The sequence below is a fragment of the Pleurodeles waltl genome, chromosome 4_2 (assembly GCF_031143425.1).
Source record: "Pleurodeles waltl isolate 20211129_DDA chromosome 4_2, aPleWal1.hap1.20221129, whole genome shotgun sequence".
Lineage (NCBI taxonomy): Eukaryota > Metazoa > Chordata > Amphibia > Caudata > Salamandridae > Pleurodeles > Pleurodeles waltl.
The window spans coordinates 602511560-602538162 of record NC_090443.1 but is presented as its reverse complement, the minus strand read 5'-3'; the positions used below and the strand labels follow the sequence as shown (position 1 = coordinate 602538162).

General features: G+C 40.4%; 1 protein-coding gene across 1 annotated transcript in view; it reads right to left on the bottom strand.

Annotated features, from left to right (window-relative positions):
• Nucleotides 1–26603, bottom strand: part of PLPPR4 (phospholipid phosphatase related 4) — a 250656-nt gene that overhangs the window by 20387 nt on the left and 203666 nt on the right. Inside the window, exons 3-5 of the mRNA XM_069232140.1 lie at nt 17418–17547; nt 12510–12705; nt 9931–9988 (exon numbers count right to left, since the gene is read on the bottom strand). Of these exons, the coding sequence (XP_069088241.1) occupies nt 9931–9988; nt 12510–12705; nt 17418–17547 (384 nt within the window). The remainder of the gene's footprint in view (nt 1–9930; nt 9989–12509; nt 12706–17417; nt 17548–26603) is intronic.

Below are 26603 nucleotides of genomic sequence, written 5' to 3'. Positions count from 1 at the left end.
ATCAAAAAGAATGAACTAAGGTGGAATGTATTTTAAAGAATGATAAATACCCTATATTTAAGGATGATATTATTCTAAATGTATTTGACAAATGTTGTGGTACTTTATACACTCTTGAGCAAATACCTCAACATGAAAGAATTTTAGAATATCTAGCCTCCATGGGGAAAATGAAAATGAAATAGACTTCCACAAATTGGAAATGAATACCTCTTTTTAGGAGATTACAAAAGGATTTAGGACCTGTTTAGGTCCTAGGTGGATGAGATACACTGTCACAAATGTGACGGATATCCCACCCACGGTATCACAAGTTCCAATATATTCTATGGAGCTCATACAATGACAGGCGGGGAATCCGTCACATTCGTGACGGAGTATCCCATCCTCCAAGGTTATAATCAGCCCCTTAATTTGCTTAAAAAAGGCCAGGCACCAGGTTTAAATGGATTTTCAATCGAATTGTATTTTTTTTTCTTGCATGTTAATCTCAAAATTGGTGAAGTCCCCTTTCCCACCATGTAGGTGCCACGCGCAGTGGGATGCGAGAGTACTCTAAAAAGAGCTTTAAAGAGGGATCAGTCTTTCCACCTCTTTACTGATGTGATGATGTCCTCTAGGTGGCGTAGTGCCCTTTCCTGGTGTGTAGGAGTCCTGCGCAGTGGGATGACAAAGCGCTTCAAACAGAGCTCAGGAAGGGGGGTGGGGCAGGATCAGCCCCTGCACCTCCTCTCTCTTTGTGCTCATGTAGTTATGCCCTCTGGGTAATGGAGTCCCTTTTTCGGTGTATAGGTATCCCAAAAACTACATCATTTTTTATAATTGTTTTTCTACAACAGTGACACCTCAAGATACATTTCAGGATGCCTTGATTTAACCCATAAAGGAGATAGAGGCCCTAGACTCTATAGGAATTAGAGATCAGTCTTCTGCTTAATGCTGATTGTAAAATCTACTGCCAGATCTGCAGAAATGAGAACAGTCTGACTTTGCTAAAGATAGATTTTTTGCTGATAATACAATATTATTGTTTACAATTTTAAGCAAGTCAAATAACTATAGATCTTTTGCAGAAGTTGCACTTTAAGCTGAAAAACCCTTTGATCATATGAATTGGCCTTCTATTTTTCAATTCTTTAAAAAGGTTTAGCTCTACTCCCAAACAGATCAGTTTAATATCTCTTTTGTATTCTTCACCACAAGCTTCTTTATTTGTTAATGGTTTAAACTCTCTAACTTTCAAGTTAAGCAGAGGAGTTAGACAAGGGTGTCTTTTATAGAATGTATTAGCTATATTGGCCCGTTCTCTGTCAGCACCGCTGGCAGGGAAGGGGGTTGTCATCTGCAGGACAATGCTATTTTCAGCGATGCCCTGGTGAATTAGGACTGCTGCCACCTCCAGACCGCTGGGATCTCTGATCCTTGAGGAGCTGGTGGTTCCCTGGCGGGCCGCCTAGTGATTGCCAGACTTGTAATGATGCCCATAGTGTGGGTAACATAGAAGAACACAATTCAGCACTGGATCTGACTCAATCACACATTTTCTTGCTTGGCTACTTACTCAAATTCAATGGTAACACATTGTTATGTGGTAATATTATCCACAGTTAGAGCATATAAAAATCGTGGAGTAGTTAATGAAATTATAAATACTCAACTCATTGAAACCTTAGTAATGGCAGATGTGACTTACAGAATCACCGTTTTGTGCATCAGAATATGTGCAAGTATTTATGTACAAAAGGATATGTGCTGATAGACACATTTGTTACTGCAACTGTAGCCAAGTGTAGTTTACATGGAGACATATTCACATCACAGAATGAGAGACAGACTGCTGGTAGCTGTGCTATATGGACCCCTTGGCTTCTTTGAATCTGCATGTGTGTTTTCTGTGTAACTGGGAAACACAGGGTTGCCCTGACCTAGTGACACTAACTGACTCATAGAGTCATGTGGTGGAGAAATAATTTTCTGAGGGAGATGGGGGGATCATGCAGCTTGTGAGACATGGAGAGACAGGTTCCTTTTAATAGGGCTTGTATTCCAATTCAATATGATGTAGTTTATGCAAATGATCAATGCACTGGGTTTCCTTGCTTAACAAAACTTGTCTGTGGCAATCCCACCTATTCAGAAGAGTTTTTATTTATGAGTGTAAATTTGTGTTACAATTTAAATTTAATTTGTCAAATGAATATGTGATGGCATGGTTGATGCATGGCAGGCTTTCCATGTGATAATAATGAAATAATAAATGTTACATGCAAGACAAACCTGGTTGCATGTAAACATGGTTGGGCGTAATATTATAGAATGGATATAATAAGCATGGTGGGAAGTAGTAGTAGTAGCTTTTATTGCATAATAACTTAAAATCATTGCATAAAATACAGTACAAATACATTCCCATAAAATATTTCTAGGCATATGCAATCTCCTCAACCTCACTGCATACGATTGCAAGTGTCAGTGTGAAGAGTGCAAAGTATGCTAGAATCAGAAGCCTTCCCTTGTTATCCATTCTAGTGTCTTTTAGCATATAAGCGTTCTACCTATAATGCAGTCCGCGTGTCTTTGTGGGTGCTCTAGCAAAGGCGATCATAATGTCTAATAAAATTAACAGTCATACTAGATCTAAAAACTTAGAACTGAGGTGCCAGTAAAAGGAAGTGTATGAAGTTATAGCATAGTTTCATCCATTAGTGTGCGGTCCCCACGCGCCCCCATGGAGGAATGATTGCCTATGCCAGACTTCCCTACAGACTGAGGATTAAGATAGCCATGGTAAGACCAAGTAAAATAATGCACACTGGTGAGAGCTGCAAGAAGAAAAGAAACAAGGATTCCCTGTCTAGCCTATCGCTCCAAAGTCTAGCTCAGAATCTCGGACTTTCAAGGATCTGACCATGGATGAAAAAGGTATGATAAGCACAGTAATAAAAATACACAATAATATGCTCTGAAGTTCAAAAAGGGACACCCAGACTGTCCTACCAGTCCAATGTCTAGCTCGAAGTCTAATGCCATTGTGGGCCTTTCATGGTTGAGTAAGCCACTTTGTTAAAGCTGTTTCTTTGGTGACTGCCTCTTACTATTTCATTTCTGCATGTTGGAGACACCGGGCATTCAGTAGGGCCAGTCTCATAGTAGCAAAAAATGTCCTATAGCGAGCAAGTTCTATTGGGATATCGGCCCTGAATTATAACTTTATGGCATCAGAGCATGATCTCACTCCATATTTCAGGAAAAGCGGTTTAAGTAGTAGGCGCCTCTCCAAGCAAAGCAACCTAACTATTTATCAGTTTAGAAACAACATGTTTTCTGACACAATTCAAGCTAACAAACCAGAGAAGGGAATTTCCACTTCTCTGGTAGATGTGATTTACCCGTGGCTGCAAGGGAAGATGACCTTGCAGAGATCCATCTTGGAACCAAGTAGGGAAAAGTAGACCTAGCTTCCATAGCTTGCAGATACTTCATTAAAGAAGCATTCTTTGTACATTTTTGTTGCAAAATAGGAGCCGAGCACGAATGACCTTTCCTCACTCCATAGGCACGGTTGGGAACAAAGGTGTATAAAGTACTGGTGCAAGAGTGGGGTGAGACGTGTACTGGTTGCTAAGGAAAGATGCTGAAGGGCTACATTCAACTACTGACCTGACAAAAGCATAAGGTAAGCAGAAAATCTATACATGGCTTGATATAATTTAGGCTTGGCAAATTAAACAGCTTTATAGATTAGATGGCTGCCACCGTATAGAATTGAAGCTTAGGGATGTGTGAAGTAATATGACTGAGGCATATCAAAAATTTGACTTGATCTGCATATTATTTTCTTAGTACTTACTTCTAAAGGTAATCATTTTGACACACATGATTTGCAGACAAATACTGCAAAATAAGTAAGATAGTGCAATACAAATCTTTGTTTTGGCATACTGAATTAGGGTACAAGTGCAGGGCTTCATTTATCATCACCTGCAGACAAGATTTTATTTCTCAGTTTTGTCTCGCTCCTATTGCTCTACATCTTATAGACCATAACACACTAGAAAATAAGTAAGTCCTACTTTTTTTTACAAACAGAGTACATTTTCCTATTGGAACTACGGGCATCTACTGTGTGTGGCCGCAACAACATTGACATGAACACAACACAGAACCTCCTTCTCTTAGTGATGTTAAAGAGAACTTTTTTCTTGGCAGTAGGTTTGCAATATGTAACATATGAAAATATTCTAGTACATATACATCTAAAAGAAGAGCTGTGTCTGTTTTTCTTATTTATAATGATTTACAGTTTCCTCTATCAATTGATGTTATATTCCTATTAATTAACAGGTGTATGGAGCAGACAGACTATTTTCTTCGGTTAGTAAGGGCCACATGTACGAAATGCAGGTTTTGCGAGTCGCAAAACCTTATGTACAACAGTGTCAATGACACTGTTTGCAATTCGCAAGGGGGTCACAAATGACCTACCTCATGAATATTCAGCTATTCAATGTCCAGAATTGTTCAACCACAGCCTTCTGCTTTGCCCCATTGAGGATTTTTGACGTTCATCTCAGGAAGTAGGTCAAAAGGTAAAATTCTGAAAAGGTTGAACCTAGTTTCCATATTAAACCTGCAATCTATTGTGGTCAGCCTTAGCTTGCAGGGACTTGTCAAGTGCACCCAGATGACTGTGCTTAGTGTATAATGCAGTGGTTCTCAAACTTTTGACTTCTGTGGACCCCCATTTTATCATTACTGGAACCCAGGGACCCCCACTGAATACTTATTGGAATCCGGGGACCCCTCACTAAGTCATTACTGAAAGCTGGGGACCTAATCTGTTAATATTATTTAATTTTCTAAGCAGTCACGGACCCCGTGAGGAGGCTTTGTGGACCCCCAGGGGTCCCCGGACCACAGGTTGGGAACTACTGGTATAATATTTTTTTGGTGCTATTCTTATATTTAAACTTTAAAAATGCATATCTATAGTTCTCTTTGATTTTTGTCATTTTTGTGTCAATTTGTTTATTAAAATTTACTCTGTCTAATTCAATTTGAGATTTGTATTGCTCTGTATTTTGACTTTATCACTGTTTTGGTACTGCATAGTTTACACATTGCTCTAATTTAAACCTCTCTGCGCTGTGCAATAGCTACCAGACGGACTGAGCATGGGTTAATTTAGTGACTTTGGTGTTCACCCTGATTGGGCAGTATTATCATTCATTGTGGTAGGCGATTCCCATCCCAAATATTCACCCACTTTCTGACACATACGCTTGGAACATGGTGCCATGTACCATCTTTCTATTATAATACATACCAAATAACTAGAATATTTCAATATTTCGCGGTCAGAAACTCAATCATGCTACCTAACCTACACCAGGATACATGTTTATAAATACTAGTGTTCAACCTTATAGCCACTCGATCTCACTAGTTGCACTGATTTGTGTTTATTAGCTTATGATGTTTTTGTCTCTTTTTTAGACGATTTCCCTGTCCGCTCTTCTTTAATATTTTGCTTATGGTTAGTATAGAACATCTATGGCAATTCTTTGAATTACCAATTGTATGCGTTCTTTTCCTTATATAATTGTGCTTATTGCCTTACCAGATTGTAATCTCAAGTTTTGGTTCTATTCCACTATACAATATAAATTGTATTCTTTAATATTATGTTTTAACATGTTTATTAGGGCTGCATTGTTAGTCCATCCAAATAGGCTTGCAAAAATTACCAAAATATACAAACAGCTGCAAACAGTATATGGCATGACATCTTAAAAATCGGATTGAATTTAGTTTTTTCACTTTCTTTTTATTAAACGTTTTCAGGAAAGAACATACAGAAAGGAGCAAGACATAATTGCTCAGCTGTAGAACAGCTCTGTAAATGACATAGGTAGATATGCCTACAGTGTCGCAGGATATGTATACTCAATGTTGACATTAGGAAGAATTCCCATCATATCTCGTGATATACCACATCTATGACTCCTCATTCAACACCAAAAGATGGTCCGTCATGTGTGCCCAAAATTGTTTAGGACCCGATGGCCTTGGCAGTTCTTCCGCGTAGGTCTCCAGCTGGTCTCTGCAGTAGGTGACATTTCTGAACCATTGTGTCAGTGTTGGGTAGGTTTTTTACCCCCAATTAATAACAACCCATCTCTCAGGGAGCAAAAGTGTAAGAGCAACCAGTGGAAAATTGACAGGTTGTAGAGGCTTCACATACTCAAACATATATCTGTGGGGGTCACAGAGGAAATGCTCCAACGTCACAGCCGTCAATGTCTGCATAACTTGTTCTCAGTAGTGATAGATCTTTGGGCACCCCTAGGCAAATTGTAGGAAATAAGCACCTGCCTCACCACTGCGCTCACAGTTATCTGCACGCCGAAGCCCAAATCTGACCAGCTGTGCAGGTGAATAGTACATCTGCTGCAAATTTTTGAAATTAATAATGCACAAATTCCCATTCGCAGTGAGCTGCCCTATCAGAGCACAGCAAAAGGTCCATTCTAACTAAGTGAGCGGTGTGTCAAGCATAGCATTCCACCAATCTAGTGGTGCATTAGTGGCTCATGCCTCATCAGCCTGTGCTGCTTCATATAAGACAATAAAAAGGTCCGCATAGGTGGTTCTGGTCAATAAAGTCTGAAGCGTCCGCAAACCAGGGGAACCTTGCGGGAAGGTTGTGTGATATTTTTGCATGGCTGCCCACAATCCCATATAAGTAAAATGCAAGGGGGGGTGAGCAGCGACTCCTCTGCTTCAGTTCCGAGAGGACAACAAAGCAATCATCCCAATACACGTCTCCCATCACTTTGAGGCCAGTCGCTACTAGGAGGGACAGGGCTTTCAGCTCCTGCGTTCCAAACAGAGCCGTGTGATAAGCCAGAGAAAGCGCAGGGGCATAGAGTGGTCATTTATCGGTGCACTTACCAAGCGCCTGCCAAGCCCCCAGAGTGCAATTAATTATACTAATGCTACCCGGTAGTGTGCCTGCCAAGCCCCCAGAATACAATTAATGATAATAATGCTACCCCGTAGTGCCTCCGTAGTGCCTCCACCTACCTACGTGTAATTAGCGATGAGAGTGGCACAGGATAAGCATCCTCATGCTCAATCTCCATGTGCAGAGTGTATCGCTGGGCATGCACCCAATAGTGTGAATGTTGAGCCTGACTGCACAGATAGTAAAGGCAGAGGTCAGGGGTGTTGAATTCCCACCCCAGTCAAAAGGGAGTGTGAGCTGATGCCATGCTATTCACGGCTGTTCCCCAGACAAGAGGGCTGTAATGCTTTGAAAACGGGCTGAGTGAGGGGAACTGGCATAATAATAAACAGATACAGAAGCTGAGGCAATATCTAAAATTTTAGCACTGCCACCAGACCTGCAAGGGGCAAAGGCAATCTTGATCACTTCTGTACCCCATCCTCCAGTTTGGAGATTGTCCTGCCGATATTGTAACTCACAACAAGATCTGCATCTCTGTGCACCCAAACACCAAGATACCTACCGGTTCCGAGCACCATTGCAGAGGAAACTACATAGGATATTAGGCAGATCCTTGGAGATCATGGGTAAGCCATACGATTTTCCCCAACTGATACTCAGCCGCGAGTGCTGCTCAAAGCATAAATATTCTCGTATAATCTGGGCCAAATTAACCTAGGTGAGAGACATATAACATCATATCATCAGTGTATAGCTAAATCGCCAGCAGGCAAAGCTGAAATTGCAAGGGCGTTGATGTCTGATTACGCAAGGCAATGGCTCCAGAGCAAGGGCAAACCCTGCTGCATCCACCTGTAAATTCAGATAGGGTTTGAGATGAGATCATTAACTCAAACCCTGACCATCAGTTCTGTATATAACAACTTTATTCAGCTGATAAAATCAGGGGGGATATCCATTCTCTGTAATATTATGAACATATAAGTCCAGGCAATAAAATCAAATGCCTTAGCGGAGTCAAGCAGGACCACAACAGCCTTCAAGGAGGGGCCCAGATAAAGCAGTAAAGCAAATAGTGTATAAAGATTCTGAGTAGTGGATCGGGTGGTATAAACCCTGCCTGGTCTGGCAGGATCTTATTAGGAAGAAAGAGCTGAAGTCTAGTTGCTTTGCTCTAGGGGCTTATCAGGCTTCAGTAGCGTGATGAGGAGAGCCTCTCTAAGAGTGGGGGCAGCTGTTGTGCCGCATAGGCCTTCTCAAACATTGTCTGCAAATGAGGCAGAAGCAAGGCAGCGTTTTCCTTATAAAACTCACTGGGGAGTCCATCCAGCCCCAGGGATTTACTGTTCGAAAGGCCGTGAATGGCCTCCTTGATATCTTCAGCAGTAAATGGCTGAGTAAGGCATTCCCTCTAGTTAGGGGAGAGCCAGGTCAGGACAACATCAAGTGCCATTGACTGGGTGCACTTCGATGCATGCTCCAACTCCTGGGGTTTTTCCTCTGTGTTCCACAATTGAGCCCTTATATCCTTTAGGATACCTGCCTGTGTCCCTATGCAGACCCCTCTAATGGTGGCTTTAAAGGCCTTCCACAGTGTGCCTGCACTCCGCACTGAGTCCTTGTTGAATAGAAAATACTCCACTATTGCCTTATGAATATCCTCCCGGAACACCGGGTCTAGTAAAGCTGTGGGTTGTAGTCACCAACAGAATTGTGGACGAATATAAGTAGGCATAGTCAGTGTCAAGCACACCCAAGCATGGTCAGATAGTGTTCTTGGAAGATGGAGAACTTTCCTCACCCAGCTCTGAACCTTCCTGGTAACTAACCAGTAATCTATACATGACCAGGAGCCATGGGCAGATGATGTTAAAATAGTTTCCCATACCCCCAGTGGACACGCCACACATCCATTACCTCAAACTCCGCCATGTCATCTCTCATGATCTGAGCCACACGCCTACTGTGCCCACCCGTTGAGGCCAACCTATCTAGCAGAGGATCCAGGCATAAATTAAAATCACCCCCCAAAGCAAGGGCATTAAGGGCAAAGCGTGCACCTGTCTCCAAAGAAGAGCAAAGTATTCAGGGTCATCTATGTTTGACCCATGGGCGTTCATCATGGTGACCATGGTGCAGCATGGACGCCCTTGAACAATCATATAGCACCTGTGAGTGTCAGCTTCTGATTGTATAATTTAAAATGGCACAACCCGCTTAATTAAGATGAGCACCCCGCAAGCATACATGGAGTAGTTAGAGGCCATGCGGTATCCCGCCCACTGTGTACCCATCACACCTGCTGCATGGTCTGACAAATGCGTTTCCTGAAGAAAAGCGATGTGCACATGGTGAGAATCTAAATCAGCCAGTACCTGTCTAGTCGTTTTTATGGGTTGTTCAGACCCCTCACATTTCAGAACAAAAGAGTAAGCGGAGCCACAGTGGGGTAAGTATTAACACTCATGTATCCATTTTGTCAACTCTATGCTGTAACTCCTGCAAGGACTGTGATGCAAAAGAGCACTATTGGAGCACATTCTGCAGGTAATTATGATCAAACTAAACTCCCCCCCCCCCTCATCCCACTTCACCGTCCCCAACTCGCTAAAGAAAGAACCCCATTCATACAATGCCCCAGACAGAAACCAAACATTCCCATGAAAGAGAAAAAATGCACAAAGTGCCAACATAGTAATATGGGCTGCTCCCGCTGGGGGAGTTCATAGAGATCTGTTTATGTGATTCCTCAACTAATTGTAACCTTACCAAATGTATGCATTCTATTTTCCAGGCACTAATAAGATTAATAAATATCTTTAATAAATATCTTAAAAATATATATAGATTGTTTCCGGACGTATTGCTCATCATTGATGGATAATTTCATTGTATATTATTATTATCTATTATTGCATTTTCATCTGTGTGAAACAAGTTTAAATATTTAAATTACTTACGGAAATGTACACAGCTGCAAATGCTGCCAGTGTAGCATGCTGGGAAGGGAATGACTTTCTGCCAAAGAAGAACACACAAATTATATTTATGAATTGATATACACCTACGCTGTGTTACTTATGTTACATTATACACAAATGCTAATAAAGAATATATGTTCACATACAAACCAGGTTTGATATCCCATTTTTAGTGGAGTTTTCATAGGTTAGGGAAAATCATAAATGACACTACTAGCACCTTTGGAAAGAAAAATAACAATAACACATCGAAATTGCACCCGCAAACATTCATGAAATGTACCTAATACAGTTGGATCATAATATACATTGTGATTTTAGTGGTGCCATCATCTATTTCCTTTATCATGGAAATACATTATTTTGCCTTTGCAAAGCATAATAATGGGAATAAAAGGTAAACTTTTTAGGGAAATGGTGTGTTGGCTGAGATTAGAGTGTCAGTGCTAGTAACATTATGTTAACATGCTAAGTCGCCTGGTGTAACTCGTTGCTGGCAGACAAAATAATGGGGCAACATGCACACTGGGGCCTGAGAAATCCTAAAAATCTCCAGGCACCTTTTTCTATGCAGGGAAATCTTGGTAGCGTCCGAAATTGAGGTAGCATATAAATATTTTGGATGTTTTTCTCTGGGATGTGCGCGAAGGTAATTATAAGGATTAGTTGGGAACACCAGAGTGGGAGGGTAATGTGAGTTGCCACCCTCTACCTGTGCATAGAGCAGTCCAAAGGGAGACAGACATGGGCTACTGCCACCGAAGATGTTTTGAACAGCATTTATAACCACGCCATTTCAAAAATGGCAGGTGCTGTGAGCTGCTCTTGGAGCAGAGACGAAGCACCTGTCATCCGAAAGAGGGAGGGTACTTCTTCTCACCACCAAGTTCTAAGTAGATTCCTCAATTGTTTCCCTGTCATGTGTGAAAAAAACAGCTCTATTATTTGATGCATTCTCTAAATGGCAATATATAAATCTTGAAGCAGCAGAAGGAAAAAATGTTGTCTGTGATACACAAATATTGTTTTGCAACCTGAATCATGATACTAGTATTCAAAATATATTATTATATGAAGAAAAGCAAATTACATAAGAAATAAAACGTGTAGAAAAAACAAATGACTGCATTTCAATGGCCTAACAAGTGAGGCATTTTGAATCAGTCCCCATAGTGTCAAAGTAATGACTTTAGAATCAGACTTGAGAGCCTTGCTCCAGGGGTTGGACCTAAGAAGCAGGAGGAAGGAGTCCATCAGCTACAAAGAAGAAGTACGGCTAGGATTTTGCTCCAAGGGGCCAGCTGCATTTTGAGTGAAAGTTTGAAGGTGACAGACAAAGCAGAAGGGGCCAGTTCACCTCTGTGTTTCCTTTTAACAGGACTTGTGAGTGTGCTTATAGCTAGAGATTGGGAATCAGGTGCGAACTGCTCAATTGCCCTTATGATGCTTGTGTTGCAAGCTAGCTATTAAGTCACATTCCCCATTTTTAATTAAGTACATATTTCTACGTTTAGCAATTATCAGTGGTTAACATCTGCTGAAAATATCAATGTCACTTAACCACTGCATTCTGACTGGAGATTATTCCTAATAACCAAAATTTTGAGTGAGCATCATTACTAAAACATGAGTAAACAACTTATTAATGAGTGCATTTACACAGTTCATCTCCTGTTAGCTTTCAATATCGTCAATTAATACTATCAATAATTGTGGTTCAAAGGCATGCTCTGTGCAATATATATCAGTAATATCACAAATCCATAAAAGGCAATTGAGTTCACTATACAAATAGCAATGGTCATCATATGAAGCAGGGGCCCAGTATCAGACCCGACTAAACCATTATCATTGTTATTGTTATTCGGAGTTTCTAAGTGCATCTCAACCACTGTGAAGCCTCATAGCACTGGTCTCTGATGCTTGATTGAGGGACATGATGATAAGTAATCACTTGGTATTTTTTTGCGAGTATGATTCAGGTATTTTATGTGTCTTTTGAGAGCACTGTTATTTAATCCCTACATGATGAGCAATTAAGAGCTGTACATGATAATAAACGGGACAAAGGCACTATATCATGGATCGCAAGAGTTAGTTCAAGATCTTGAACCATATTAAAGGATGAAGAGGATGAGGTGCTTTCAGATTCTGAGCTAGACTTCAGGAGCTAGGAGGGTTCTTATCCAAGATCAATTATATGATCCTTGCAGAGATGGACTCTTAGGGGATTGTTTACTAAGGGTTTGCTATGATGCAAAGTGTCCCATAGCAGCACAAAGTGGTGCAAAACATTTAACCAATTCATTTAGGCTATATATAATAACTTGAAGGTGTAAGCTAAATTGTGCAGGCCATGCAAGTGCCCACCGAACTATTAGTAGACAGACCCCCTAGTTTCTTTCTTAAATATAGTAACTCAGTGATTGTGTTCTTTTATAAATATTGGGAGATCTCAATTACACAGCTGGAAACATAGCACATTATGGAAGCTTATCTACCCTACCAGTTTTAAAATTATAAATAGGAATAGAAATATATACAGTTTAACATCTTACCGTCCAGAATTGATAAGAGCCGGATCTGAGCCTGAGCAAATGTCTTCCAAAATGTATGAATTTTCTTTGCAGGATATGTTCAAAGAAGTATAATTAGGTTTGCATACAGTAAGGAAATATGGCGCCTGATATCCGGTTGAAAGTTGTATAATGTCGGTAATGAGGGCAGTGGAACAGAGACCGAAAATATGAACACCTGATGAGAAAGACAACGAAAATGTTACACAACAGCCATACTACATGGCTAGAGTAAAGCTGCTTCTAATGAAAATGTCAAAAAATAAATCAAATTTATAAATTAAGTATAAAGGCACTTTGGCTCCTCACAGTTGCCACTGAAGTAGATCATTTCTCACATATAAAGTTACATGTCTTTCTTTCCTGCAAAGTGACGGGATACAGTCGATTTTTATTAGCATTCATATTTCTCACAGGGGTCTGACTTAGAATTTAATGAAGGGTTAATCCTTCAAAATGGTGACGGATATCCCATCCGTTAAAATCTAAATCCCCTAGGGGAAAATGGAATTTAGATTTTGGCGGACGGAATAACCCCTATGACAAACTCTAAATCAGGCCCTACATTTTATGGAAAAATGGTCCAAAAAAAGGCAATCTTATGAAATATACTGGAGAAAAACCTGCACAGAGCACATTACAAAGGAGATTTATTCCTCTGCTTTGATCACAACTCTTCAATAATCTCTTAAACGAAGACAGATATGTAACACAATCTCCTAATTATAACATGCACACACCTTTTTTATTTTAGCAACACGTGCAGGCAGAATCCTGTATTTAACATTACATTTGGATACTTTAGCTCTGTGGATCTTAACCTTTTGACTTCTGTGGACTCCCACTTAATCATTACTGCAATCCAGGGACCCTTACTGAGTCATTATTAGAGGTCGGAAACCCCCAGCCTAAGCAGTTTCTATGATTTGAACCTCAAAATGATTTGCACAAAAATATAAAAACATCTATACTCCAAACACATTCTTGAACACTGAAATATTTTACAATAAAATATAGGAAAAAGTTTTCAGTTTTTATTTGTATTTGTATACGTTTTTAATTTTAGTTTTTTAATGCTAATTTTGTTTAATTTGGTAAAACTGCCACAGACTTGCTGAGAAATCCTCACAGAAGCCCAGTGGTTCTCAGACTACAGACTGAGAACCATTGCCTTAGATCACTACTGCTCTACAAAAGATACAATTGGAATGTTTTTACTCAATCAGAAAGATGCAAGCATGAGTAGTGGTATCATGAGGAACAGATGGGTCTGATACCAAAGTACCTGATTCATTTTTTTGCACATACTTTCAATTTAAGCATACAAATGGCTAAGGTTTACTAAGTCAGATTCACCTTTTGTATTTGCAAATATTGATTTATAAACATGCTCCCAAATCCATTTGGGCACACATAGGCCCTCATTCTGACCCTGGCGGTGTCTCACCGCCAGGGCAGAGGGCAGAGGAAGCACCGCCAACAGGCTGGCGGTGCTTCCGGGGCATTCTGACCGCGGCGGTAAAGCCGCGGTCAGAAAAGGGGAACCAGCGGTTTCCCGACGGTTTTCCCCTGCCCCAGGGAATCCTCCATGGCGGCGCTGCATGCAGCGCCGCCATGGGGATTCCGACCCCCTTCCCGCCAGCCTGGTTCTGGCGGTTTTCACCGCCAGAACCAGGCTGGCGGGAACGGGTGTCGTGGGGCCCCTGGGGGCCCCTGCAGTGCCCATGCTACTGGCATGGGCACTGCAGGGGCCCCCTAACAGGGCCCCAACAAGATTTTCAGTGTCTGCATAGCAGAAACTGAAAATCGCGACGGGTGCAACTGCACCCGTCGCACCCCAGCAAATCCGCCGGCTCTATTCGGAGCAGGCTTCATCTTTGATGGGGCTTTCCCGCTGGGCCGGCGGGCGATCTTTTGAAGATCGCCCGCCGGCCCAGCGGGAAGTCAAAATGCTCACCGCGGTCATTTGACCGCAGGGCGGTGTTTGGGTGGTTTCCGTCGGAATGACCCCCATAATGTTGAACCAACATTTTAATATCAGGTGAGAATAAGTTTGCTCCCATGAACAAGAAGTAGTTATTCCATGGAAGAGATTACTGGAAGGTCTGTGGGCACCCCAACAATGTGCAGTAATTCCCACACATACTCGCAGTCCATTCATAGAGTAGAAACAGGTAAACTTCCACAATGTAAGGAGTAAACCCAGTTCCATGGTAGAAATGTGCCGGGAAACTCCAAAATTGGCTGTGGAAGGAATTTCCCATTGGGAAAATATTTTTCCACAGGAGAAAAAAGAAACAAATAACAAGAAACATCTGCTTTTATAATTAGTTTTCGCATTAATAAGGACACATGATGCAATGGTCACGACCTTCTAAGAGTACCACTAGGTATATTTTTGAATTGCAAAAGAGCTTTAAATTTTATCCAAATAGGATAGCCAGGATATCTTTGCGGGTGAAAGTGTGCTTAACAAATACACATAAAATAACAGAACAAATGTCAGAGGAAAATTATAAAAGCAAATTCCAGTTTTAATTTGTGAATTGGGGCCACATTTTTCAGATCAACTACTACTTTTTGAAATGTTGTAGTAATGAGCACCAAAAGAGAAATGGTTAAATAAATGTCCCACAATCTCTTCACGTTCTGGTATTTAACTTTGCCTCCTTGCCACACCCTGATTTTTTATTTTCACAAAACAAATTAGACTACTCTTCAAGGTTATGTCACTGCTTTCTGATGTGTTTTAAATATTCTCAATTTATTTTTAAATATGTTCTTCCAATTTTATAAGCAAAACGTTAAGCCTGAGTTATCCTTTTCGTAAAATAAAATGCAAACAACTTATCAGAATGAGAGGAAGATGAAAAGGCAGAACTACCAAAATTGAAGTCTATAAATAAACACTATATGTAAATCACATTATACATATCCAAGTACATTTTCCCTCTAGCGTGAAAACTAAATTTGGCCTGGGTGAATCTTTAAAAATCTTTCTTTGACATATGCTTCAGGAATTTGTGTCTGTGCCAAAAATATTTGAATCCTTCAGGGTTCCACAATATGACATTTACAGGCTCTACCACGATTCCTGATGGAAAAACACATTAGTATCCCCACTCCAATATTCCTGATCCCACATTTCTCAGTCATTTGGAAAAGCAGGTATACCATGATATTCTACCTTTTCACTTAAACAGCCCATTCAGAAATGTAGGATGCCTGCATACATTGTGAATAATATATTCAATTCCCAATGTAATTTCACAGTTTTCAGCCCATTTGCACTTGTAATTTCAGCACTTTTCAGTTATGTTTCTGGCCAAATTCAGGTGTTTACAATTACATGCACCTTAAGAAGGATGGTGACCTACATGTGTCATTGTGGGGTGAAGATAATCAAGGACTAATGGTAGGAGTCCATTCATTGAGTATGACTGTAGCCCGACTACACACAAAGCAGACCACAGAAAAACATCATGCAAATGAATCCCATTTTTCTCAATTTAATGTACACTGATTAATGTAAGATGCTTTTTAGTCTTGGATTCGTGGGGAAAAAACAAATGAAGTTTGTAGTTTTCATGATATGGGAGCGACTCTAATTTTTATCACAGCTTCATAGCAGATATAAGCTTTATTAAGTGTAATTTTAAAGTAAAAACTCTATCAAATCAAGGAAGGCAGTTAGTTATTCTTACAAGTCCCTGTGATATAATGAAAGGGATTGAGAAGTAAGCTTCTCCAATAAGGATATCAACTGCATAGAAAATGGTGGCAATTTGATTTAGGATGAAGGGCTTGATCCATTGTCATTACATGATTGGAAATATTTAGCCGATTCCTACATTAATTCTTTTTTGTATCAAAAATGCTGATTGTACAAAATGAAGACAAATGAGAATTAGGTTCATTACTGTGAGTTATATTAGGACTTTCAGTTCTCAGGGTAGAATATGGAGATGGTGTCATATACATTGTTAAATTTGGATGGGAGAAATACATCAAGTGATACAGCTCAGGAAATATCATGTTTGTTGGTACTAATTTACAGGCCCTGAGTGTTGATAAATATAGTAGGGACATATAAGGAAGTTAGCTGTGTCCATCTGGTAAGTCCAATTTTACTATGCTTTAGGGAGAGAGAACGCAAGCACTTCAACACAGGTTAGCAGTAGTAAAGTGCACAGAGTCCTATTGCCAAGAAAAACATATTCAGAAAACATGAAGGGTGAAGGAAAAATGGTTGGGGCAGGACATACCAAGTATTTCAGGTTTAACAAACAATTAAACAATATTTCATAACTTTTTAACATTGCCTCTGTCCTCTTACACAAATTGACCATCTAATATTAGCCTTTATTCATCATAGGAATCGATATACAAATAACATACCTAGAAAAAGTATGTTATTCTTACCGCTGTAAGAATTTAATTGGAGCATTGTTTCTAATTATTCCCCTCCTATGATAAGGCCAGTAAACTGTTGCAAACTTTACATAATAATACAGGGCAGAACATTAATAGACTAAGACCATTTTTAATTTATTAAGGTACTGTTAAAACTGAATTAGAAGAAAAAAGAAAAACATTAGCTAATTATGTCCAAATAAATTTGAAGCTTCTATTGCTTTAAACGGCAAGGCTATGGTGAGCTATCAATATGTTTGGTCTTTGTCTGAGACGTGCAAGTGATATACAATTTCTTCTTTTAAAGTCATCTAGTCCTTTTGATAATAATGTAATCGTATTCAAATATTTAGAAGATGCAGACAAACAATTTGCATTTCTAAACTATTTGTATGTTTAGCTTTATATTGCGTCTCTAGAACACGCAGGTATACATGCTGGATTGAATTGCCATTTTTCTCAGCACCTTAGACCCACCAATAAATCGAACTGCTCTTCGAAGGAAAGAGTTGAAGTTGCAGCCTCCTGCGTTAATGTTGGCCTCTGCTCCTATCCCATTCTTTCTTTTTGAAAGACAACAGTAGAGGACAGCTTCTCCGACCATGATCTATTGTGGCAAGAAAAAAGAAAATCAGGAAAAGGAATGACAGCATACAGATTACAACTCCAGGTGTTGTTTCTTTCACCTTTATTATTAGCAAAAAAAACATAATGTTTGGCTAAAACATGCAACTGCGATGTATTATGGTCGCCCTGCATACATACAATCAGTTCCCTTATGACGCTGCTGTATATTGCTTTGAAGAACCTCTTTCATTTCCATAAAAAGACTAAATGACTGACTCAAGTGTTCAGCAATTTGTCCTGCTTCTTCTTGATGTATTTATGCCCTTTTCTAGTCATTAATAAATCCCTCGCATGAGGTTCCAGCATATCTATACCAGCAAAGGACCCAGTAATTTGCGAAATTCACAGCAGAAGATATTTAGAACTTTCAAATTGACTCTGAGGTAGGGGGAGGGATTGAAGGGCACATGGAGGGTAAAGGTATAAACCTGGTGCTGAATCATATAACGGGCACACTCTTCCAATTGACACCATGGTGCACCCTTAGCTGGGAAAAGCTCATCTGTAAAATACAAGACCACAATATGAAACTGTGGCTCCCTCTTTCACTACAAAAAAGCTTGCCATTATTTTGAAGATGGGGCAGGTAGTTGAAGTGTGTGACTGCACCTATTGCATTGTAATGCCTGGGGTATCCCTTGAACCTCACTCCGCCATCCCATGGGACACTTTTGCAGATGTACTGACTGATCACTGCAGCCTGTAATGTACACAATCAGAACTCCTCCTGTGGTTGTTTTCCATGGCACCCATGTCAGTTTTATGACAAGGGGATTAGGGGAAGCATGTTGTCTCATTTGAATGGAGACACATCCCCTCGAAAATGAGGAAACACTACCTTGTGATTATAACTGTGTACATTATGCACATGCACACACACTTCTGCTGCCCCTTCTATAAGCTCCTTCTGTAAAAACCCAGTTGCATGGGTTTACTTCTATGTAATTATGTTCAGTTTGGGATACATTTAAACAATAGTAGAACCATTCATGCCTGCCTTGTATTCTTCTTGGGTGCCCATCTGGCATAAATTGAAGCAAAAAGTACAAGTAATGAATGAGGTGAAAAATATGTTTGATCCTCGGAGGGCCTCAAATGAAAACTAACTTTCTATAGTTTAATTTAGAAGCACAGGCTGTTGAGATAAAGAGGTTCCAATAAAAAAAAAATCTAATTATTGTACTTTAAAACTTGATGTACTTGATGTACTTTATTGGAAATTTATGTATTCAGGATCTAAAACATTTTGCCCAACATGTGTTATGCAACTAAGAAATCAGTTACTCTTTGTCACATCTTCAGGTCCAACAGATAATTTCATCATGACTAAAAAGACTAATTGTTTGAACGTTTCTTTTAGGAACTGTGTATCATAAATTCAAAACACCTATTGTAAACAAACTATCAAAACAATAAAGGAGCCTTGTCCAAAGAAAAGTAGATCCCACCATAATTTGGTCATTGAACTTGAGCCACAAAGGAGCATGATAACTTGTAGCACTCTGGCATCAGTTTGATGGCTGTAAAACTGATGCCAGATTGAGTCTGAAGGATTATGTCACATTGCTCATCTATACATGACAAGCTATGCATTTTGTTGATCAAAGTACTAATAGTTTAGTTGTAAAGTGACATACTGAAAGCCATATTAATGTGCATACACTGTAGAATAGCTTGCTGGAAGTGATGTGGTATAGCCTCTAAACTTCATGTTTAATCTATTAATTTGTTTCTGTGTTGTAGTGCATGATGCTAATTAACGGTCTGCCTTAAAATAATAATAGTTTTCTGAAGAAAAACATTTTCAAAGTTATATGCAAATGTAGAAAAAGAAGTTCTGTGCCATAGTCACATGAATGGGTTAGCAGAATTATTTTGTTTTGAATTTACGGTAACATGGATATTGACAAAGTGTATTGTCAAAGTGATGTTGAAATCATTATTTTGAATATTATGTGTGACTTAATTGCATAAATGAATGTGCTGTTTTAATTAACTTTCCTTAGCCTAAGTGAGGCCTTCAAGGGCTTCTTTCCTGACTGTACAGAAAATGTTTAGTCATTCTTGGTAACGTGAACTTTCTTTTGAGACATCAATTGCGCAAGAATGGTGGCTTGAAAATAGATATTCCATTGGTTTTTTTCACATAATAAGTCTGTGAATTTAACCATGAGCGCAGTACATTCAGGAACTGTGGAAGGGACTGTGTATACGACTGTGTCAACCCTCACGGATGAGCTGCGATGGAAGCCCTTTCTCATGAACCTGGGAATCTACACCGATGTTGCAGTTTATGTTTCATGACTGCTTTCCATTGGACAATTACACCTTTTGAATTCTATTGAGTGATAGATGGATGAATCATTTTGCATTATGAACTTTAATATACCGTTCCCCAACTGGACTTTGGTCTGAGTCACAGCAGTCTGCCCCACCCCATCCTGCTTGCTGAAGCCCTTGGACTCTGAGAGGTATAATCCTCTCTACACTTGCCCCTTTGAAATGCCTTGCAGAGACTTAGAGATTTTTCCCTGACCAAAGAAGACTCTTGAACGAGCTTTTAAAATGGTGACACCTTACCATTTTTTGTCCTTTTTGTGTTTTTTGCCTTTTTGCCCGCATGTGCTTGATCCAGCACATAATAAAATGGACCTGCTAATTTGTAAGGTTATCCCTTGTTCAGGTTACTAAATTGCCGAATTAGATTTGCTAAATGATTAACAAAATTAGATAGTATTTGTTTCCTCCTTTTAAAAGTTTCTTATTGTTATTATGCATATCATAATTTTAATCCTTTTTGATTGAAAGCTCTTGACCTCAAGATCCAGTCCTTTTCAAATAAATGGAACCAATGTCATTCCTAAACATAAGTTCATCGCCATAATTGGTATTGCCAATATTTCCCCTATGTTCTGCATAGCAAGATATACAAAACACAGGGTCTGATTTAGAGTTTGGCGGACGTGTAGTCCGTCACAAACGTAACGGATTTCCCTATTGCCTTACTTCAAGCACATTTTATCCAGTGGCACTCGTAATAAGGATGGGATATCTGTTACGTTAAAGTTTAATGGACCGATATCCTGTCATGTTTGTGTTGAAGTACCCATCCACCAAACTCTAAATCAGGTCCAAAGTTGTGATGATTATAGTAGATGTGAGAAACAATGCATACAATGCACATGTATGTTAGTCTAGTTCAGTGATGAAACACAGAATACAGTTAAATAGCTCAACTTAAATTTGAAACTCATCCACGGCCACATACCAAACTGCCTTGTAAAGCACTTTTGAGTGACTGGTAAGTTAGCCCTTCTCTGTATCTAAACATTGCCATCATCAAATGGTTTAATAACAGACTCTGTGGGAAATGATTGGAAGTAGCACAAATGGCCCTCTGAAATCAACTACCCAAGGTCTATCAAAGCAGGAAACAGCTAAAACATATTTCCTAAATCCATCAGCAGTATAAATGTTATCTGCTTTAAGTAACTTTGTATCATTGCTCCTCATGTATATACCCACTAATGTAGTATTTTGTTTGCCTAAATATTGCTCCAGACCTACTCCTTCCAAGTATCACCTCAAGCTTCACTCATATCAAGTTCCTCCACTCCAGCTTTTCGTTGTCCCTGCACTGTCAGACATACATTATTTTGGTTTGAAGGTGATGTTTAAATTTATTTCTGGTGGTGTTTTGCAATATAAATACATTAAATACAAATATAATTACTAATACTTTAGAAGGATCTGTGGTACAAGGAATATTTTAGTTTTTTTGTCTACAGTCAACACACCCCTCCCTCTCTCCTTATGTCCCTCCATATTTGACCTTAATCTTGATGCAGCTTCCTTTTAAGTAAGATCTTCCCACAGAGGAGTTTTAAACTTAATTTCTCTCCTTCCTTTTTGATTTTCAGGAAAAGTGATAGAGGTGTTCATTCCCAAAGCCTGTACTTTGATTCTGAGAGAGCAGATATTCCTGTGCCTGTGCTTGCTGTGCCTCTTTCAGAATCCAGCTTTAGTTAAGATTGCTCTTTCTTTAGTCCTGTCAGCCACATGGTGGTCTTCCCACAAACAGTTTGCCTTCACCTTCCTATTGTTCTGAATTTGTTTTGGGGGCCTTAAAACTCTATGCACTTTACCACTGTTAACCAGTGCTAAAGTGCTTGCGCTTACTCCCTAAATCATGGTACAATTGGCTTATACCTAAAAGGCATATCTAAAGTACTTATAAGTCCCTAGTAAAGTGGTAATCCTTATACCCAGGTCCAGTAAATTAAATGCCACTAGTGGGCCTGGAGCAATTATAGTGCCACCTACGTGCATAGCCCTGTAAAACGTGTTTCAGGCCTGCCAGGGCAGCCTGCCGGCAGTTTTAAACTGCCAATTTGACTTAACAAAAACCCCTTAGCCAAGTCCAAAAGTCTTTTATTAATGCATATGTCAGCCCTAGGATAGACCCCTACATAGCCCATAGGGCAGTGTGCATTACATTTAAAATGTTGGGCATGCACTTTTACATTTTACATATCCTGGTAGTGGAAAATTCCTACATTTGTTTTTCACTACTGCAAAGCCTACCTCTGCCAAAGGATAACATTGGGTTCGCTCGTTACATTTAATAAGTGGTAACTTTTCATTGGGATCAAGTAGGAAAGTCATATTTGGTGTTTGAGGAATTATAATTTAAATTCCTCTCCACTGGCAAAGTCATATTTGAAGTCATACATTTGAAAACGTCTCTTTTAGAAAGTTGCATTTTCTTATACTAATTATTTGGTGCTCGTAGCCTGTTCCGGGGTCACAAATACACAGAGTAGTTGGCAGTTGGCCTTCACCTATAGTCCTTCCAGAGAGCATCATCTCTGACTTGATGGGTGGGAAGAGCAGTCACCTACCACAATTGTACTTCAAAGGGGCTGGCACAGCTCACACACAAAGGTCTTCACACTAGCCTATTGTGCCCCCAGACAGACTAAGACTAGGACAGGGAGGCAGAAGATTCCAGACACCTTTTCAGGGTGAAACTTCATAAGCTTCTCCCACTTCAAAGTGGGCACAAGATATAGACATTGGATCCTCAGACCCACTCTACAGATCACTTTTGGACCTGTGGAAGATTCAGAAGAAAGATTGCGCTGCTCCTCTGCTGAAAGAAGAACAGCTCTACTGTCCTGCTGTTCTTTTCCTGCTGCCATGCTTCTCCGCTGCCTGAGTAGGAAATACTAGACCTGCACCTTGATCCCTGGACCACCAGAGTGACTCCAATGGTTAGTTGGCTGGCCTCCTCATCAGAGCCTCAGGAACAGAAAAGGCTCCAACCATTTTGAGCCATGCAACTGGACTCTGCCTGCTTTGAGTCCTAAACCCCCAAATGGTGCTTCTCCAGTCCTGGACCCTGGAAAGGGAGGATAACAGTTATCTGCCAGCCCAGCTGTGGTCCCCATCACAATAGATGCAGTGTAACGCGACTTAATGCAGCCCTCACAGCTCCTCATCACAACTGATGCAATGCAACACAACTCGAGGTGGACCTCGCATCACAGCTTTTGCAATTCCTCATCAAAACCAATGAACGGTGGTGCAGCTCAATGCCGGACCCTGCATCAGTCCTTGGAACCGCCGCTGAACCGTGGATAGCACCACATCAAGGACATAAGGTACAATTCTCAGCTGACCTGATGTAGACCTTGTATGCAGCCCGCCATCCATTGCAGTTGAGCTGAACTTGTGACTTTGTCCCGGTCCAGGGCAACCAGATTACCAGTTTGCGCTTTGTACTTTTAACACTATTAATACCTAACTCTTTAATTTGAAATAGCATATTTCCAGTTCTATTAAAATGTACTTTATTTTTGTAAATTGGTGTGGGGGTTTTCTTGTGCTGTATTTTCACTTTATTGCTGTTTGTGTGTTGCATAAATACTTTACACATTTCCTCTAAGTTAAGCCTGACTGCTTTTCTGCCAAGCTACCAGAGGGTTATGCACAGGTTAATTCTGTGACTTTAGTGGTTCTCCCTGACACCCTCCTCAACAATCAACCCAATTTCCTACACTTGATAGCTTCAGGTTTCAGATCTTGCTTGGCTGTCTGCCTCTGTCCCTCAGTGTGTCTGACTGCCTATCTCTTCAGAAGGAAGTATCCAAAACTACCAATCTCAGGAGCTTGACATCCAAGAGTCAAGTCATCCTCTGGATGATAGACCCCTGAGATGGCACCACCCCAGGTGCATCCTCTGACAACATCTCCAAAGTTCAGGGTCTAAGGACTGTGGAAATGAATTAGTCTGGGTCATTGCTTAGTACAAAGTTTAAACAGCTGAAAATCACCTATAGAACTCCCCATTCGCCATCTTAGTTTACAGGCTTCCTTCCCCACTTGTGGGAAGTGTTTAGAGAGGACCTGAGCACAGAAGGTATCTCCACAACCCTTTGGGCTTGTCTGATGAATCATCTTCCAAGCACGTACAAGACAGTGCAAGTAATGAGAAGAGAAGTAAAGGCAGCTTGACTTCAGTATCTCAGATTACAACTGTTCAACCACTACCTTATGAGCACTGACAACAATAAAAATCCTGTTGCAAATTAGAAAAAGTGTGTAAATTTAGTACACAAAAAAGATTATAAACCCAATAAGGGGAAACAGGGAACATTTTTTAGATGATTTAAAAAAAAACCAGCACCACTAATAGCCTATTGCCATGTAGACTATAACCTAAGCATGACTATAGACTGATCACTTTGGAGCTCAGGTCAGATAAACCAACCAGGTTCATCCTAATAGGTGATTTTACCTTGAGAGTCTCTTAAATGGAAGTTGAAAATTTCCAGCTGAGCACGATTGCAGGCTATATCCGAGGAAATCAGAGGAAATCATCCATATGTTGGTTAGACATGGGATGAGATCCTACCCAAGCTGTTGGTTTTGGTGGGAAAAGATCCAAGCTGGAAAATTCAAATTTCACACCCAGGGAAGTCTACCTCTCCTGTTAGAGGTTGACCCTAATGATGTGTGGAAACTGCTTCCAGAGCAGAAACAATGGCCTTGGTGTGGGGAGATATTTTTCTTCCCCTGCAGGAAGACCAGGTTGGGTGGACTCAGGACTTCATTAACTTGCAAAGGTCCTGTTCTTTCACAAGTAAATGTAGGGTGAGAATTGGGGCAAGTAAACTTTTGTTTCCTCAGCCCGGCTGGCACCAAACCCAGTAGGGGAAAGCTGTTCCTAGTACTGGTTCAAGTGACCTGAGGAGAGGCTGCTCATTGCCCTTGCCACACTTATGGGTGGGCTCGCAGGCTCTGCAAAAGGGTGAATGGTTTCTCCATCTTTTAGTCAGTAGGGGCACTGTGGTGTTGTTTGCAGTAAGACACACAGGAACTGCTGCAAATGTGGGTAGTGTGACCCATGGAAACTATTACCGTATTGGTTTGGGAGGGAGCAGGAGTCACCCACAGACAAGCTAGTGCCAAACGTAAATTTGGCACCTCAACACACCTTCTTTAGAACACTCTAGACTCTGGAAGAACAGAAGAAGGACGGCATATGGGGTTTGAGACCTATGAGGAGACCTGAATGGCTGGATCAACTCCAACATGTACCGAGGGCAAAGATTTGGACACCAAGGTTCAGTTGGCTAACCTCCTCCTGTGGCTACAGTTATAAAACAAGCTGTAAGACACAATTTTTCTTGAAGACCCTAACAGTTCAGTACCAACTTGACCTGACCTGGACCTTGTTGGTGACCTCTCCTGTAGTGAATCGTGACTCCCAAGTGCTGTACCTAATGTCCTGAGACCTTTGTCTGTGTCTAACTGGACGTCTGTTACCACTCCTAAATACTTGGGACATTTTTGGTCTTCAAAATCCCAAGCCCAATGCTGCTCTCTCACTCAGCACTTCTTCACAGCAGCAAATCCATTTCACTGGGATGTTGGCGAGAAGATATACTGCCTTGTGGAACTCATCGTCAGATACAGCTTGCAACCTTGTCCTGCTGGAGAATTCTTAGCTCAAAAATCATCTGACCAGTGAGATGACTTCCTACAGGGTGAAATTCAAGGTTTCCTGCTCTGAGCTTTTCCTGGAAAAGCCGATGGTTTCTCAGAGACCTCGGCTAATGCGTACCTGGCATCCTAGAGTCTTCTTCAGATAAAGTCTGCTGCCTTGCCCCCGTTCAAGGATTTTGACTTCCAGAAAAATGACTAAGTGGCAAGGTAAAACCTCTGACAGAGGCGAACCTAGTTGGTGTATCTGACCAGCACTCCATCAAGATCATGACTAGGTCCCAGTCTACTGCGATCATTGACTACCATTGGGGCTGAGCTCTTTTTGGCACTATTTTAACATAAATCTTTAAAAAATTCATATCACTGTTTCTTCGTATTGGATTTTTTTCATTTTGGTGTATTTTTGCTCATTAAATGCTTCTCTGTGTTTAGAAATAGGAGTGGGGCTCTGTTTTGGACGTTTTAGCTGCTTTGGTATTACATATTTTCTCTAAGTTAGCCTGTCTGTTCTGTGCCACAGCTCCCAAGGGTTGAACACAGTTTTAAATTACTGAAACCTTTTATAGGACATAACAGGACAACACCTTTTTTTGTGGTGTGCCTCAATCCACCTCACCTAATATATAATTTCCTCATAAAACACAAAAAAAAAAAACTTGCAGACTTGTGACCAAGATCCTAGGACCATGGCGAAAGGAGAGAGGAGAGAGAGAAGCTATAAACCTACTGCAAACATCTTGAAGACACTATTATTTACGGTGCAAAAAACTAATCAAATGCATTACATCACAAAGAGAGAGCTTAGGGATTTTGAAATGCAGATAGGGGAGAATGATGAGGCTGTCAAGACTTTCTCCAAAAGACCAATGATGACTGAGCACAAGATGTGAAGATTTGAAGAGTACTGGTGCAGCAGACAGAAGAATACAGATAAATCAATATGGAGGCTTCATCGAAAGGCTGAAGATTTTGAAAATAGGTTTCACAGTTAAATTGACATTGGGTGAGAATACCAGAGGATGGATG